Source organism: Notechis scutatus, chromosome 7 (genome assembly GCF_049901735.1).
Source record: "Notechis scutatus isolate UNSWTSFEM ecotype Mainland chromosome 7, rNotScu1.2, whole genome shotgun sequence".
NCBI classification, from domain to species: Eukaryota; Metazoa; Chordata; class Lepidosauria; order Squamata; family Elapidae; genus Notechis; species Notechis scutatus.
In genome coordinates this window covers 26,016,570-26,030,501 of record NC_142015.1, presented here as the reverse complement: position 1 = coordinate 26,030,501, position 13,932 = coordinate 26,016,570, and the positions used below count along the sequence as shown (strand labels likewise).

The window sequence follows — 13,932 nt, the reverse complement described above, 5'->3', positions numbered from 1 at the left end:
GTCTTAATTAAATTTAAATAAAATATGTTCTTTTTAAAAAAATATGTACAATTTTAACTTTAAAGCACATCTCTTGCTGAAATAAACTTTTTTTTAAGTAACCGTAATTCCATGCAATCTCTTTACAACCCACTAAATTCATGCAACAGTCAAACCAGTCGCAAAAAAAAAAGTTTTTTTTTTCCAGGAATGACATCCCCTCATCCGCTGTTCTCTCAAAAGCCAACTTTAAAGCTCTTGTCGAATAGGATACACTCAAAGTGTAACTGCAGATACAAACCCAGGCTTTTTCAAAAGGCCTGTTCTTTGTCTGTACACAGAGGACACACTAGGACAAACAACATACAAATCTATCTGCAACGAACAAAAAAGTAAAATAGAAGACCGCTGTGGACTTCAGATATACCTTCATAGCAAAATAAAGCTAATTATGGGAACCAGGTGGGTTGGCATTTCACAAGAGGCCCATCTAAAGCCTTTCTGCACTTCCTAGAAATACGGATAAAATACAATATTCAGAAATATACAGAGAAAAAAACAGCACTCAACGCTGGTATAAAAATATACACACTGTCCTTGTTCAACAACGATGTGAAGCAATACAAAGAAATTCCAAGAAACAGGAACAAGTTTTACCCAACAGACGTGTGGAAATCTATAAAATGATCAACGACACGGTTTCTTATTGACCTTCAGCCTCCCTGCAAGAAGGACACAGAAGACGGACGGACATCGGTCCTTCCAGTGGCCGGTGCGCACTAGTGGCCACGAGGCTTGCAACGTTAGGAAAGGTGGAACGGTGAATAGCAAACCTCATCCTGGCTTTCACTGGGCCCCCGTTTTTCATTCAAGCAGGGCCAGCATGTTTCGTTTCACAAGACGTGCAAAATGGGATACTTCCCAACTCCTAATTCAGCGTTTTCGAGCACAAAAACACGAAGAGAAGTTTAGAAAGAAAAAGTAACCCTATGATCACAGACACCACAGGTGGGCAGGTGATGTGACATCACAATGGCCTCTTATAGACACACCTTACCTAGGTGACTTCACACCTGGTGACCTGGGGTCTCCTGCAGGGGTGGGATGCTACTGGTTCGGCCCGGTTCTATAGAACCCATAGCTCTGAAGAGCAGCAGACACCGAAATGGCAAAAACCTTTTGGTCGTTTGACTCTGGCCCACCCGCCTGCCCAGGCTCTTGGCTGTCCTTTATTTCCTGCTTTTTCAACTCAGCTGCTTTGCGCAGCACACCTGAGGCTGAAAAAGCAGGAAAGAAGTGGATTTTCAAACACTGCGCACCCAGGCACAGCTGATGTTTTTTGCAATTGTTTTACACGTGCGCGTAGCGTGCAAAACGCACTATGATCGAACCGGTAGTAACACCGGTTGAATCCCACCCCTGATCTCCTGCCTGATTCCTAAGGAACTGAGGCTTGTGTAGAATAACGACAAAATGCTTTGTGTATCGAAATAGTCCCCCTTAAATGCTCAAAACCTGTCCGGGGTTGCTTTCCCTCTAAAGCTAAGAATGAGTAATTCACCCCTTAGTGCATTTATCTCCAACCTCTGTACAAACTCACTTGTCTGTAAAGTTTATGCTGTTTATGTTTGAAATCTGACTGGTGCAATATTCTTACAACTTCCAGAGCAGCTAAGAGCACCAGTGGGCTGATTTCCAAAGGCCGACCGTTGCAGTCTGCACTGGGCTGAGCCACCCGTTTTGCCTCCGATACTGGGACGAGCATGGAGGGCCTAAATTAATTCCTGGTTGAGGCCAAACAAGGCAGGTGACTTACTTGCTGTCAGCAGAAGAGCCAGCAGGACAATAGGAACAAGACCACTTGACAGTTGCTGGAGCTGCACATAATACCATCAAACCATAAAAAAAGGGCCTGGAGCTTTGCTTTTCTCTCACAGACCTTCCAGGGATCTTAACTGCAATGTTTTTGTGGAAGTTCCTCACATCCCCCTCCTCTTCTCTACCCAACTCAGCTGATTAAGGCAGGCTGAAATTAGCCACTGAGTAGAAAAATCAATGCCAAATCCAGATCAAGCTACGGGGAAACCAGAGGTCAGCTTTCCCCCCACTGATGCTGCTGGTGATGAATTAATTAAAGAGCATCCAGAGGGAAAGTAGGACAGAGGAGATCGTGTGGTGCCAACACAATCCTGGAAAAGCAGAGGTGGGAAGGTTAGGATCTTCTCCCCAGGCAAAGCCAGAAGGGGCAACCTGGGCGGCGAAGCAACGGGTAACAATATTTTGCACGCAGACCCTCAAAATAAAGTAAGGAAAAGCTTCAAGACCAGAATGCAAAACAATAAAAGCAGATGTAACAATCCTGGCACCTTCCAACTCAATGTTGTCGACTGGACCTTCTTTGATCTGGACCACAAACCCCTGGGCCTCCAGAGGAGATCTTGCTGGTGCCTGATGTGGTGGCCTGGGTGCAGAGTTCCTTGGGGTGGGAAAATTGGCTGGCAAGAGCTACAAACGGCACTGGGAAAGAGTTCCTAGCTTTGGCCATCACAAACGCGCTGCAAATCTTCTCGTGATACTGTCCACCGTTGACTGAGCTTCTCCAGATGATCGAGAGGCAGCAGGGAGTCACGTCTTTTGGGCCCATCCCTGACCGAGTAGAGAGGCAGTGCGATGGAACGGCCGAAAAAGGGGCCGTATTTGGTTGTAATGTGCGGGACCTCCTTCCTCAAAGCCCCAAGTTCATCGTGGTTCCTTTTCTTTTGGCAGTTTAAATCACACGTATCAACATTTGTGTGAGGGTTTGGGGGTTGTTGTTTTTTTGGTGAGTATCTGGCACATCCAGCAGCCGACAGCGAAGGTTTTAGTTCTCTCCGTGGTCCTCTTCCACCCAAGCCACAATCTTCCCCTCCCACCCAGGAATGATATCATCATCATGGAAAACCTACATGAAAAGCAAAGAGAAGGAAAGTATCCATCCATCCATCCATCCACAGCAATATTTCTCTTCTGACCCAAACCTGGTTCCAAGGAAACAAACACGAAACGGAGGGAACAGCAAAACCTTTTCATGATTCTTTACGAATTCCGTTCCTTCACAGTTAAAAAGGCTGTTTCAAACGAATTGTCTCTGATAAGAACGAGCCTTGCCAAGGTGGTGCAAGGCTGCCAGGAACACTAGATAAAGTTACGAAGAAATATTTCAAACACAAAGAGTCTCCAAACACCAACCAAGATAGTCCGAACGTCCACAAGGCTTGAGTGCAAAAACGTCTTTGCTTCCTGCAAAGAACTCCGGTTTCTCAGCTGGCTTTTATCTCTTACGGGAGGGGCCATTACCTTGCAGCCTTACTCCCGATTCGCCTGTGCTGCTACAGCTGTTCTTTCTTTCGAGCAGCCCTGCGCGCACTCTTCATCACTGGTGCCAGCCTCCACAATCTCCGAAGGCAGCACCCCACTCCCTGGTGGTCCTGGCCCCACCCCTGCATCACACACACAGGCCCCTCATCTCAGTCCTCACTTTCCGAGACCCCAGCCATCTGGACCTGCTGCCAGCGAACCACAACAATTTTTCAATCTTGGCTAGGGAATTCTTTGAGTTGTAGACCACACATCTTAAAATTGTCAAGACTGAGAAACATCAGTCCATCATTCCATCCACCCACCCACTCATCCGCAGCAATGTTTTTCAATGTTGTCAACTTTAAGATGTGTGTCATGCCCCTGCTGGAGTCTGACTCCGAGGGAGAGGTGGAACAGCTGACAGGGAGTGGGAGTGTGGCTCCGGTGGTTACGGAGGAAACTGGGGAAGGGCACAGGCCAGATGGGCATTCAGAGGAAGACTCAGGGCCAACCCCTCTTCATCCTAGGGCACGCAGGAAGGAGCCGATAAGGGAGAAACGTGAGTGGTGTGGTCTATGGGGGAGGAAGGGGCCCTGATCCCCTTCATGGGTTGCAGCTGGGAGGACTGGTTAAAAGGACAAACTGCGCATGGCAGTTTGGAAGCAAAGCGTGCATTATTCTTGTCGGAGCTTATCTGTGATTTGGCTTCCTCCCAACTGGGATGGCTGCATTATCTGGTAGAAGTCTGCAATTAATCATCCTTGCCTGCAGTAGTAATTCCTTCAGTGTGGTTTGTGTTGGGTTTTTTATTTTGAATTAACTTTACTCTGGGTGTGGACTGCATTTACTCCCTCCGTAAACTGTTTTAAGAGTTTGATTTCCAGCTGAGGATAATTGGACATTGGGGCCAAGTTGGAGGCATTAAAGGGACTTTATTCTATTTTTGTGACTTGGTTATTTTTGTGTCACACCCCAGGTCATCACAATGTGTGGACTTCAACTCCTAGAATTCCCCAGTTGGCTGAGGAACTCTGGGAGTTGAAAACCACACATCTTAAAGTTGTGAAAGTTAAGAAAAACTGGTTGGTCCATCCAATTTATAAACCATAGGTAGTCCTTGATCTAGTTCATTTAGTCAATCAATCAGAATAGAGCTGGAAGGGGCCTTTGAGGTCTTCCAGTCCAACCCCCTGCTCAAGTGACCAGAGTTACAACAGGACTGGAAAAAGTGACTTATGACCATTTTTCACACTTATGACCATTGCAGCGTCATGTGGTTTACATCCAGATACTTAAGCCTGGATTCACTTTACAGTGGTGTTTGTAATTTAACTAGTGCAGTGATTCACTTAAACAGATGTGGCAAGGAAAGTCGTAAAATGGGGCAAAACTCACTAACGAATGTCTCACTTAGCAACCTTGGGCTCAATTGTGATTGTAAGTCGAGGGTCACGTGTCCTCATTTCACTCACAGAGCAACAACTCTGGGCAGCGTACGATTCAAGCATAGAAACCACAGCAGCCTCGATTAAAAGATCGTGAAACAGCCCAAGGCCACCTGCCTGCAATCTCTTCTTCAGCATTCCTAGGAGAGGTTGTCGAGTTGTGTCATCACAATTCTTGAGAAACCACACCACACTCTGCACCCAGCCAATGAGAACGAAAAACTCACATCCCTGGGGCTCTCTGGAGGGAAAAACACAGCTGACCCACTTTTCTAGCTGACTGGGACGTTCTTGTTTTTCAGGCCTGCAGGGTGTGATTTTTCTCATGCTCACACATGCACATGGGCACACATGTGCACGCACACGCATGCACGCACTTCCCTGCCCCTTGGCTTTCGCTCCACCGGTGAGAGCCGAACGCGAGCATTTCTTCAGGGAGAAAAAACATCCCATCATGTGGGGCAACTTCTGCAGTCCATACAAAAGATTCTGGTCTAGAGTGCTGTGGGGGCAGACTCTGGGGCTCAGTTTGGGGTGGGAGGAATAAAGAAAAAATCACTTTGTGTTGCTATGCAGGAGCTGCCCCAGAAAAGATCCTCCCTAAATCCTCCACAGCGTGTCATGCCCCTGTTAGAATCTGACTCTGAGGGAGAGGAGGAACAGGAAGACCCAGGCCCATCCCCGCTTCATCCTAGGGCGCGCAGGGAGGATGGGACAAGGGAGAAACATGAATGGCATGGTCTACGGGGGAGGAAAGGGCCTTGATCCCCTTCATGGGCTGCAGCTGTGAGGACTGCAGTATTTTGAGTTTGAACGGAAGTTCTTCCTTTTTGCAACTGTTTGTGGAGGAGTTTTTTCTCCAGTCAATGATAATTGGACCTTTGAAGCCAAGTTGAAGGAAGTAAAGGGGCTTCACCTGTCTTTGTGCCTTTGTTGCTTTTGTATCTCACCCTGGATCATCACACAGCCTTTATCAGATAATTATGCAGAGGCTGCTTTAGTCTGGCAAGATTCTGTCCCCTGGCGAACGGCAGTCAAGAAATCACAGGCAGTCCTCAACGGCCCACAATTGAGCCCAAACATTATGTTGCCAAGTGAGACGGTTGCTAAGAGAATTTCACCATTTTATGACCTTGCTCGCCACGCCTGTTAAGTGAGTCACAGCCATTGTTAAGTGAGGAACATCTGTTGTTAAGCGAATCCAGCTTCCCCGTTGACTTCACTTGTCAGAAGGTTGCAAAAGGGGATCAAGTGATCCCTTCCCCGGGACGTTGCAACCGCCATAAATGTCAGTCCGCTATCAAGCATCCAAATGTAAATCACATTACTGCGGGGATGCCGCAACGGTTGTAAGTGTGAAAAATTGTTGTGCGTCACTTTTTCCAGCGTTCCCGCAAATTCGAGGAGCCACTAAATGAACATTTACACGTGTTCTTCTTGGTTCTCGTGCCTGCCGGGTACGCCCTTACCTCCTCTTTGACCGTCCCAAACTCTGGATCCAGAGCTTTGAAGTGGTACCGGTGTGTCCCATCCCGGTCGATCGCCGATTTGAAGTCCCTTAGCGTCACTTCCCCTAACCTGCAAAGCGCAAGAGGAGAGGAAGGGCATGTTCTGACCAAAACTTATGGAGACACTAACCAACACACATTAGTCCCAAAACCCTTTTTTCTTCATTTCAACGGTTGTGAATTTTAGTCATTCACAGCCCGTAATGAGTCTCACACAGTTTGTTCATAGTCCCACGGAAGTCTGCCAAAGTCCTTCGGGATAAGGCTGATAAGCACCCACCTTTATCTTCCTTGAAATGCTGCCAACGACTAAATTGCCAATTAGTTATACAAGGCCAAACAGAGCACCAATTCAACACAGAGCTTCAGGTTTCAAACCAACCAGTACGAACAACGTTGCTTCCTGCAAAGACTCCTGTCCCTTTGCTCCTCCTTTATGTCTTAGGGGAGGACCCAATCATCTCCAAGCCTTACTCCCGAGTTGCCCCTTTTGTCTTAACTGTTCTTGCCTCTGGCAGCTGTGCACTTGTGCACTGGGAACAGGCTTCCCCTGTTCCTCTGCCTCGCTGCTGTCAGATTCTGGAGGCCCTGGAGTCAGCACATAACTCCCAGATGGCCCTGGCCCCATCTCTGTATTGGATGCGGGACCCTTGTCCGAGTCCTCCCCAGACTCCAGCACTGGCCCATGTTCCTCCCCACTGTCCGACTCTCCTGCCATCTCCGCAGGCTGCTGGTGGACCAAACAGGGCATGCTAACACCAGGCTGGATGTCAACCTTCCTGCTGGGATGGGAATTCCCTTGGAGACACCCCAGTTCTGGGGTCCCAGAAAGAGGATCTAGGGTTGGGGGAAGGGGAAGGGGAAGGGGAGGAATGCAGGCCCACCTCTTTGGAATGCTGACCATGAAGGGGGTGAGGGAGCGATCGGTGAAGTACAGCACTTTGGTGCAGGCGCTGCTGCTCACGGCTGGCGTGCTGTGAGAATGAGGCAGTTCTGCAGACAAATAAGAGGGACAGGCTGAGCCACTGGGCGGAGAGCCCACATTCTCCTGGCAGCCACAGATTTCATCCCCAAGGGCCTTCTTAATCCAACAGGACGGATTTATTCCCCGCCACAGATCAGAAAAGCTTTCCCTTCTGTGGCTCGCTGTGCCCTGAGCTGAAAAAGGAAATTGCAAAATGAGCCATTGGGGGGCAGAAAGTGTGGGTTTTCATGTGGCATCTTTTAAAAAAGAAATGGGGGGAATGGGGAACGGGGGGGGACATCTGGATTCGAAACCGATATCCTTCACTTGGGATGCCCAAAGGCTGCATTCCCACCTGGGACCACTAGATGGCAGCTTATTCTCAGAGAGCCACGTTGCAGCCCCCTTTTGGAATAGGTAAGGTCCTACTTAAAATACTTTCGAATTTAAAAAAAGAAAACTCATAAATTGACATTGTTTCACGTTGTTTCCTTCTTTTTAAATGCTTTAGCCATTTTTAAACCATCCACAGTCACTGGATGATATATACAATTTATTACTGTTACTTTTGTAATGAGGTATTCTAGGGCAGGGGTCTCTAAACCTTGGCAACTTTAAGATTTGTGCATGTATATATGTTCTTATTGTTTTACATATAGGTTTATTGAGCACAGTGAGGCCATCCTGGTGTTTTCTCCGCCATACACACCAAAGTGAAAGACAAAAAATGCTACTTATGCATTGCTAGTCTTGTACGATTATTTTTGACCAACATACTCCTAATACATATATAATGTCTTATTCCGGGTCTATTTTAACTTAGTTATTTCGGGTTCTGACTCCCACCTCTTAGTTCCAGCCATTGATAAAATCTCTTCCAGGTGTCATAGCATTCTGTCTCCCGTTTGTTTTTTTAATTCTAACGTTAATCTGTCCAATTCTGTGCACACTAATATTTTCTTTAATATCTCCTTTTCTGAAGGGGTGTTTTCACTTTTCCATTGCTGGGCATATATACCATTCTCGTTGTCATCAGGATGTGCAATATTAGGTATATTCACCCTTCACTATAATCATCTGTTATAATTCCAAAGTTGCCAAGGTTGGAGAGCCCTCTTCTACAGGCCCTACTATCCGGAGGTGTGCCTGATCCCTTTTGCGCTCCTATCCTAACAGGATCCAGCCAGCAGGCATGGGTTAAGCAAGAGGAAGAACTGAGGCCAATCGAATGAGGAGAGCAGGAAAGTCACCCCATTTTCCCAAAAAGGGGCGATTCCCAGGAGCTTCGCCTACGGGCCTCTCGAAGCCGGACGTTTCCCAACGGAGAACGAGAACTTCCGAATTGCACTCACTGGAGTTGGAAGGCCAAGATTCCCGATATTCGCTCCCCACGTGGCCTGCAGGCGATTTCCCTCGGACCTGAGCAAGGGAAGCAGATGGATTGGACACTCTTCCATGCGAATCGTTCCCGGATCTCGGGGGCGGTACTCATCTCCGTTTCAAAGCCAAAGAAGAGCCAGCGCTGTCTGAAGACGTCTCCGTGGTCGCGTGGCCGGCATGACTAAACACTGAAGGCGCACTGAACGCTGTTCCCTTCCCACCAAAGGGGTCCCTATTGTCTACTTGCATTTTTTACATGCTTTCGAAGTGCTAGGTTGGCATAACCTGGGACAAGGAACGGGAGCTCACTCCATTACGCGGCGCTAGGGATTCGAACCGCCGAACTGCCGACCTTTCTGATCGACAAGCTCAGCGTCTTAGCCCCTGAACCACCGCCTCTCTTTTATTTCCCATTGCTTGAACCAAAATTGGTTCTTTCAGAGCAGCCTAGAAGGCTACGCCCAGCTACACCGAAGCTCTAACGAAAGGCGGATTAAAAAAAATCCTGCAAATGGCGAGTTCCTAAAAGGGTGGATTGAACAGACCGTTCCCTGATCAGCTAGATCTGGCCTGGTCCTCCTTCCAGGACAGGAACGCAAGAGGTTCTCCCAACATGGAGAGAGAAGACCTGGGTCGGCCCAATGGAAGGGCTTCTGCTCGAAACCAAGGCACCCACACAGCTCGGAGCCCCACCGGAGCGAAATAGGGGCCCTTCTAGGGAGAACGCCAGGTCTATAGAAGTGGTGGCTAACCTTTTGGATACCAGGTGCCCAAACTGGAATGCGTGTGCATGGCCTGTGCTGGAGCACAGGAAACCCAAAGACCCGCTGGCCAGTGCGCGCGTGCCTGTTTTTTGGCCATTTGGGGGGTAATTTTCAGGGCCATTTTCAGGCTGTTTTCCAGCCAAAAAACAGTCTGAAAATGGCCCAGAAAACATCCTGAAAACCATCCTGAAAACAACCCCCCAAATGCCCAGAAACAGCCTGAAAAACAGTCAGAAAACAGCCAGAAAAAGGCCCAGAAAACAGCCCAGAAAACAGCCAGAAAAACAGCCCAGAAAATGGCCAGAAATTGCCCAGTAAATGGCCAGAAAACAGCCCAGAAAACAGCCAGAAAAACAGCGCAGAAAACGGCCAGAAACTGCCCAGTAAATGGCCAGAAAAACAGCCAGAAAAAGGCCCAGAAAACAGCCGGAAAATGGCCCAGAAAACAGCCGGAAAAAGAGCTGGAAAATAGCCCCCAAAACAGCTGGCAACTGCCCAGAAAACGGCTTGTTTTTCGGCCGTCTTTCGGGCCGTTTTCGGGCACTCCAACACCCACGAAAACCAGCTGGCTGGTGCGCATATGCACGCCAGAAACCAGAAGAGCAGCTGGCAATGGCACACATGCTCACAGAGAGGGATCTGCGTGCCACCTCTGGCACGTGTGCCCTAGGTTCGTCATCACGGGCCTACAGCTTCTCAGACGGAGACCCTGCCTGAGGAGAGGAGCTGAGCTGCCTTCACAGCTCCAGCAGGAGGGAGATCTGGTGAGAGAAGACGAAGAGGTCCCTCAGAGGACCCACCCAGCGGCTGGGCAGACCAGCCCCGGCAGCCCAGAGCAGAAACTCTCTTGGGCATGGCCCTCCAAGCAGGCTTCAGGGCTACCTCCGTGGGACTGGAGCTAAAGGAGGCGTGTCCTACCTCAGCCCAGAGCCGAGGGCTGCTCCTGAGAACGCGGGAAGGGGAATTCTGGGTGCCTCAAGGGACGGGAAGGCCAAACCGCCTCCAAGCGGTGGCTCCTTACCCTCTTCTCCTGCCTCTTCTGCACCTCCATGCGGTGCAACCTCTCCATCAAGCTGGAGATGCCCTGCTCCAGGCTATCAATGGTGTGGTGTTGCGGGTCGTGGCCGCTGAAGCTGTTCCGCAGACTACGCAGGGCCTCGCGCACCAGCTGCAGGTCGCTGGCCTGCCAGGAGAGAGACCCAGAAGCAGGGGGTGCTAGATGCCACCAGGCCAACGCTGCAAAAACCAGCCCTGGGGAAAGTCCCTCCCCCTCCCCAAGCCGTGGAACCCGAGGGGAGCGTACCCCTCTGTGCGTTGAAGACGCCGTTCCTTTCCCCGAGGACTGGAGGAACCCATTGCTCTGAGAGTTGTGGTTGCCGTAGAGGATCACCTGCTTTGCAAGAGAGGAAGTGAAGCGGTTTGGCAAGGCTGGGAAGGGCCAGGTGGAAACCTAGCCACCCTTTCCAAGCTCAGCTCAGGAGCCATCCATGTCTGGCAGGCCAGTGGGGTCTGTCCCCTCAGGTAACCTAGTGTGAGAAAAGGGCGGCTTTCGAAGGAGCAGGGCTGGTCTGTTCTGCCTGTCCTGCCAACTGGGAGGAACCCCAAACCATCCACCCCGTCCCTCCTCTCCCAAATAACTCAAAGTTGACCTCATCTTTGAGGGGACCTTTGTGCTCTCTGAGCTTGGCTCCTCCTCCTCTCCAGAAACCCCCACTCCCTCTGGCACTGATGATGTTACCTAGCTGGGTAACACATCTGCAAGGAAACCACCAAGCTCAGAGTACCAAGAACTCCACATTCCTCCTCCTCCCCACTCCCTTCTAGCACCGATGATGTTACCCAGTTGGGTAATGAAACACCTGCAAGGAAACCACCAAGCTCAGAGAACACCAAGGACCCCACAGTCCTCCTCCTCCTCCCAAACCTCTCTCCCTTCTAGCACTGATAATGTTACCTAGCTGGGTCATGAAACGCCTGCAAGGAAAGAACCGGACTCAGAGGACCCCCAAGGGCCCCTCATTTCAACCCTGAGCTACAAATATTCTCCTTTACTGAAGTCATCTTGGCTGGCCTGTACACCTGCCCTTCCAGAGGCCAAGCGAGAGGGACCAGGGACCCAATTTCGCATCCCGCCGGAGCGCCGCATACCTCTTCCACGTCCTTCTTCAGGCAGCGAGCCAGCAGAGCTTCCCTGTGCTGCAGCTCCCTTTCCAACTCGGCCTGGGAGGGAAGAGGCAGAGAGGCCAATGGGCCCATGGGATTTATTTTTATTTATGACACGGCTATGCCGCTCTATCCAGAGGGACTCTGGGCGGCCTGGAGGGGCACAAAAGCAGCACAGGGCGCTCCCAGCTGGAGGGGGAGGAGGGCACGGGGAGATGGGGGTGGGTGGGAGCCCCCTACCTGCTGATACCCGGCCTCGGAGAGCTGGCGCAGCATCTCCTCCATCTTGGCCTGGTGCTGATGCAGGAGCCGGTCCTTCTGGCTTAGCTCTTTCTGGAAGAGAGAGGGAGGGAGGGAGGGAGGGAGGGAGGCTCAGTCTGGGGGCTGCACTTTGGGTCCTTCACTGCCCCCCCCCCCCCCCAGATGCTTGGAGGTGGAGGGTGCTATCCCAAGACGGGGAAGAGCAGAATGTGAACGATGGAATAAGAGCCCCAAAGGAAAGTTTCTCATGCAAGAAGCTTCATCAGCTCTGACTTGGATGGTGGGGAAACGGAAGGATCGATACTCCTTGCAAGACGGAGCTGGTCATTTGCATCCTTTGAGAGGGTCGTTGAGGCCACTTGGAAGTTTGTCTGTGTCCTTAGGGCCGAACTGAGTTGTGCCCCTGGTTCCTGGAGTCTGCTACAGACTTTTAGCTATACAGTTTGGGATGGACACCCTTGGAATGGTGGGGGAGGAATAGGAATGGATTTCCAGCGGAAAAAAAATGCAGACTACAGGAACCATTTGCACCACTCAGGTGACCCTGAGGACACAGATAAACCTCCAAGTGGCCTCAACGACCCTCTAAAAGGATGCAAAGGACCAGTTCTGTCTGCAAGGAATACGAATCCTTCCATTCCCCACCATCCAGTCAGAGCTGATGAAGCTTCTTGGATGAGAAGTGAAATGTCTTCAAAGAAAAAAAACCAGAAAATCCAGTTGCCACTTGAAAAAAAAAAAAGCACCTTTAGGACCTCCATGGCCCAGAGGACTGAGAATCTCCGTGGACGACGGAGAAAGAAGCTGCCAAGAGGCTTATGACTTCTCTTGGTGGGGAGCTCTCCTCGGTCTGAACCCCAGCAAGGTGAGAGGGAAGGACTTCCTGGTTACCTGGGAGCCAGCAGCTCCCAAGAACGCTCCCACACCAACAAGCCCTGGAGGGGAGGAAGACCCCCTTACCTTGTACTCCGCCAGAAGCCGGTTCCTCTCTTCCACCTTCCTCTGGAGATCAGCCTGCAGAAGCAAGAGTCGAACACAGATGGGATGACCCGGAGCGTGACACAAAAATAACAAAGTCACAAAAGTAGAATAAATTCCCTTTGATGCCTCCAACTTGGCCCCCCAGTGTTCAATCATCCTCGGCTGGAGATCAAATTCTTTAAAAAAAACAGTCTACGAAGGGAAGAAATGCAGTCCAAAACCAAAGTAAAGATAATTAGAAATAAAAAAAATCCAACACAAACCACACTGAAGTAATTAACGCAGCAGGCCAGGATGATAAATTGCACTTTCAAAGGATAAAGCAGCAGCCACAGTTGGGAGGATGCCAAAAACCCAGGTAGGCCTTGACCAAGGCTTCCAGCAAGGCGCTGTGTGCAAACGCTCCACTTATATCCTGTTCTCCCAGCTGCCACTAATGAAAGGGATCAGGGCCCTTTTCTCTCCCGTAGGCCATGTTGCTCCCTTCTCCGTTCCTCCCTGCATGCTCTAGGATGAAGAGGGGGTGGCCCTGGGTCTTCCTCCGAATGCTCAGCCGGACTGTGCCCTTCCCCCGTTTCCTCCACAGCTACCGGAGCCCCACTCCCACTCCCCGCCAGCTGCTCAATCTCCCCCTCAGAGTCAGACTCCAACGAGGGCAGGACAGCAGAGTTGGGACCTTGGCTGACAGTCCTGGGCTGAAGCAGGTGGGTACAGATCTGAAACCTGCCTTTCTGCCCGGCCACGGGGGTCATGCTGCCCTTCCCCACTCCCCTCCCTCCCCAGCTCCCCCCTCTCCTCCCACCGGAGACCCCCTGGCAAGACCCCTCCCGTGTCCCTATGCCCTGCAGGGGCAGCCCTCGCCCTCCCCTGCCAAGAAAGACACTCACATTCTGGCTGTGCAATTCCTCCTTTTCCATATTTGCTCTCAGCAGCTCCTGTTTTATCTGAAGCATCACCGTGTCTTGCTGGGTCAGCCTCTGCTGCAAAGCATCCTTTAAATAATAATAATAATAATAAATAATAATAAATGACTACACCCCATTTCAGGCTCCAAGCACCCCCATAATCAATGCTGCAGAGTGGCACCTCTTCTCGGGGTTTGAACTGACATTTCGATCTCTTTCTAGCACTATTTCTTTTTAGAGAGT

At 50.3% G+C, this 13,932-nt stretch overlaps 1 protein-coding gene across 1 annotated transcript in view; it reads right to left on the bottom strand.

The window, feature by feature from the left end:
* Positions 1–556: 556 nt before the first annotated feature.
* DIXDC1 (DIX domain containing 1) overlaps positions 557–13,932 on the bottom strand; it is a 42,889-nt gene continuing 29,513 nt past the window's right edge. The window contains 10 exon segments of the mRNA XM_087970191.1: positions 557–2,920; positions 6,233–6,341; positions 7,156–7,264; positions 8,588–8,654; positions 10,401–10,562; positions 10,683–10,769; positions 11,528–11,599; positions 11,783–11,875; positions 12,764–12,817; positions 13,672–13,776. Coding sequence (XP_087826317.1) covers positions 2,840–2,920; positions 6,233–6,341; positions 7,156–7,264; positions 8,588–8,654; positions 10,401–10,562; positions 10,683–10,769; positions 11,528–11,599; positions 11,783–11,875; positions 12,764–12,817; positions 13,672–13,776 — 939 coding nt within the window. The 3' untranslated portion in view covers positions 557–2,839.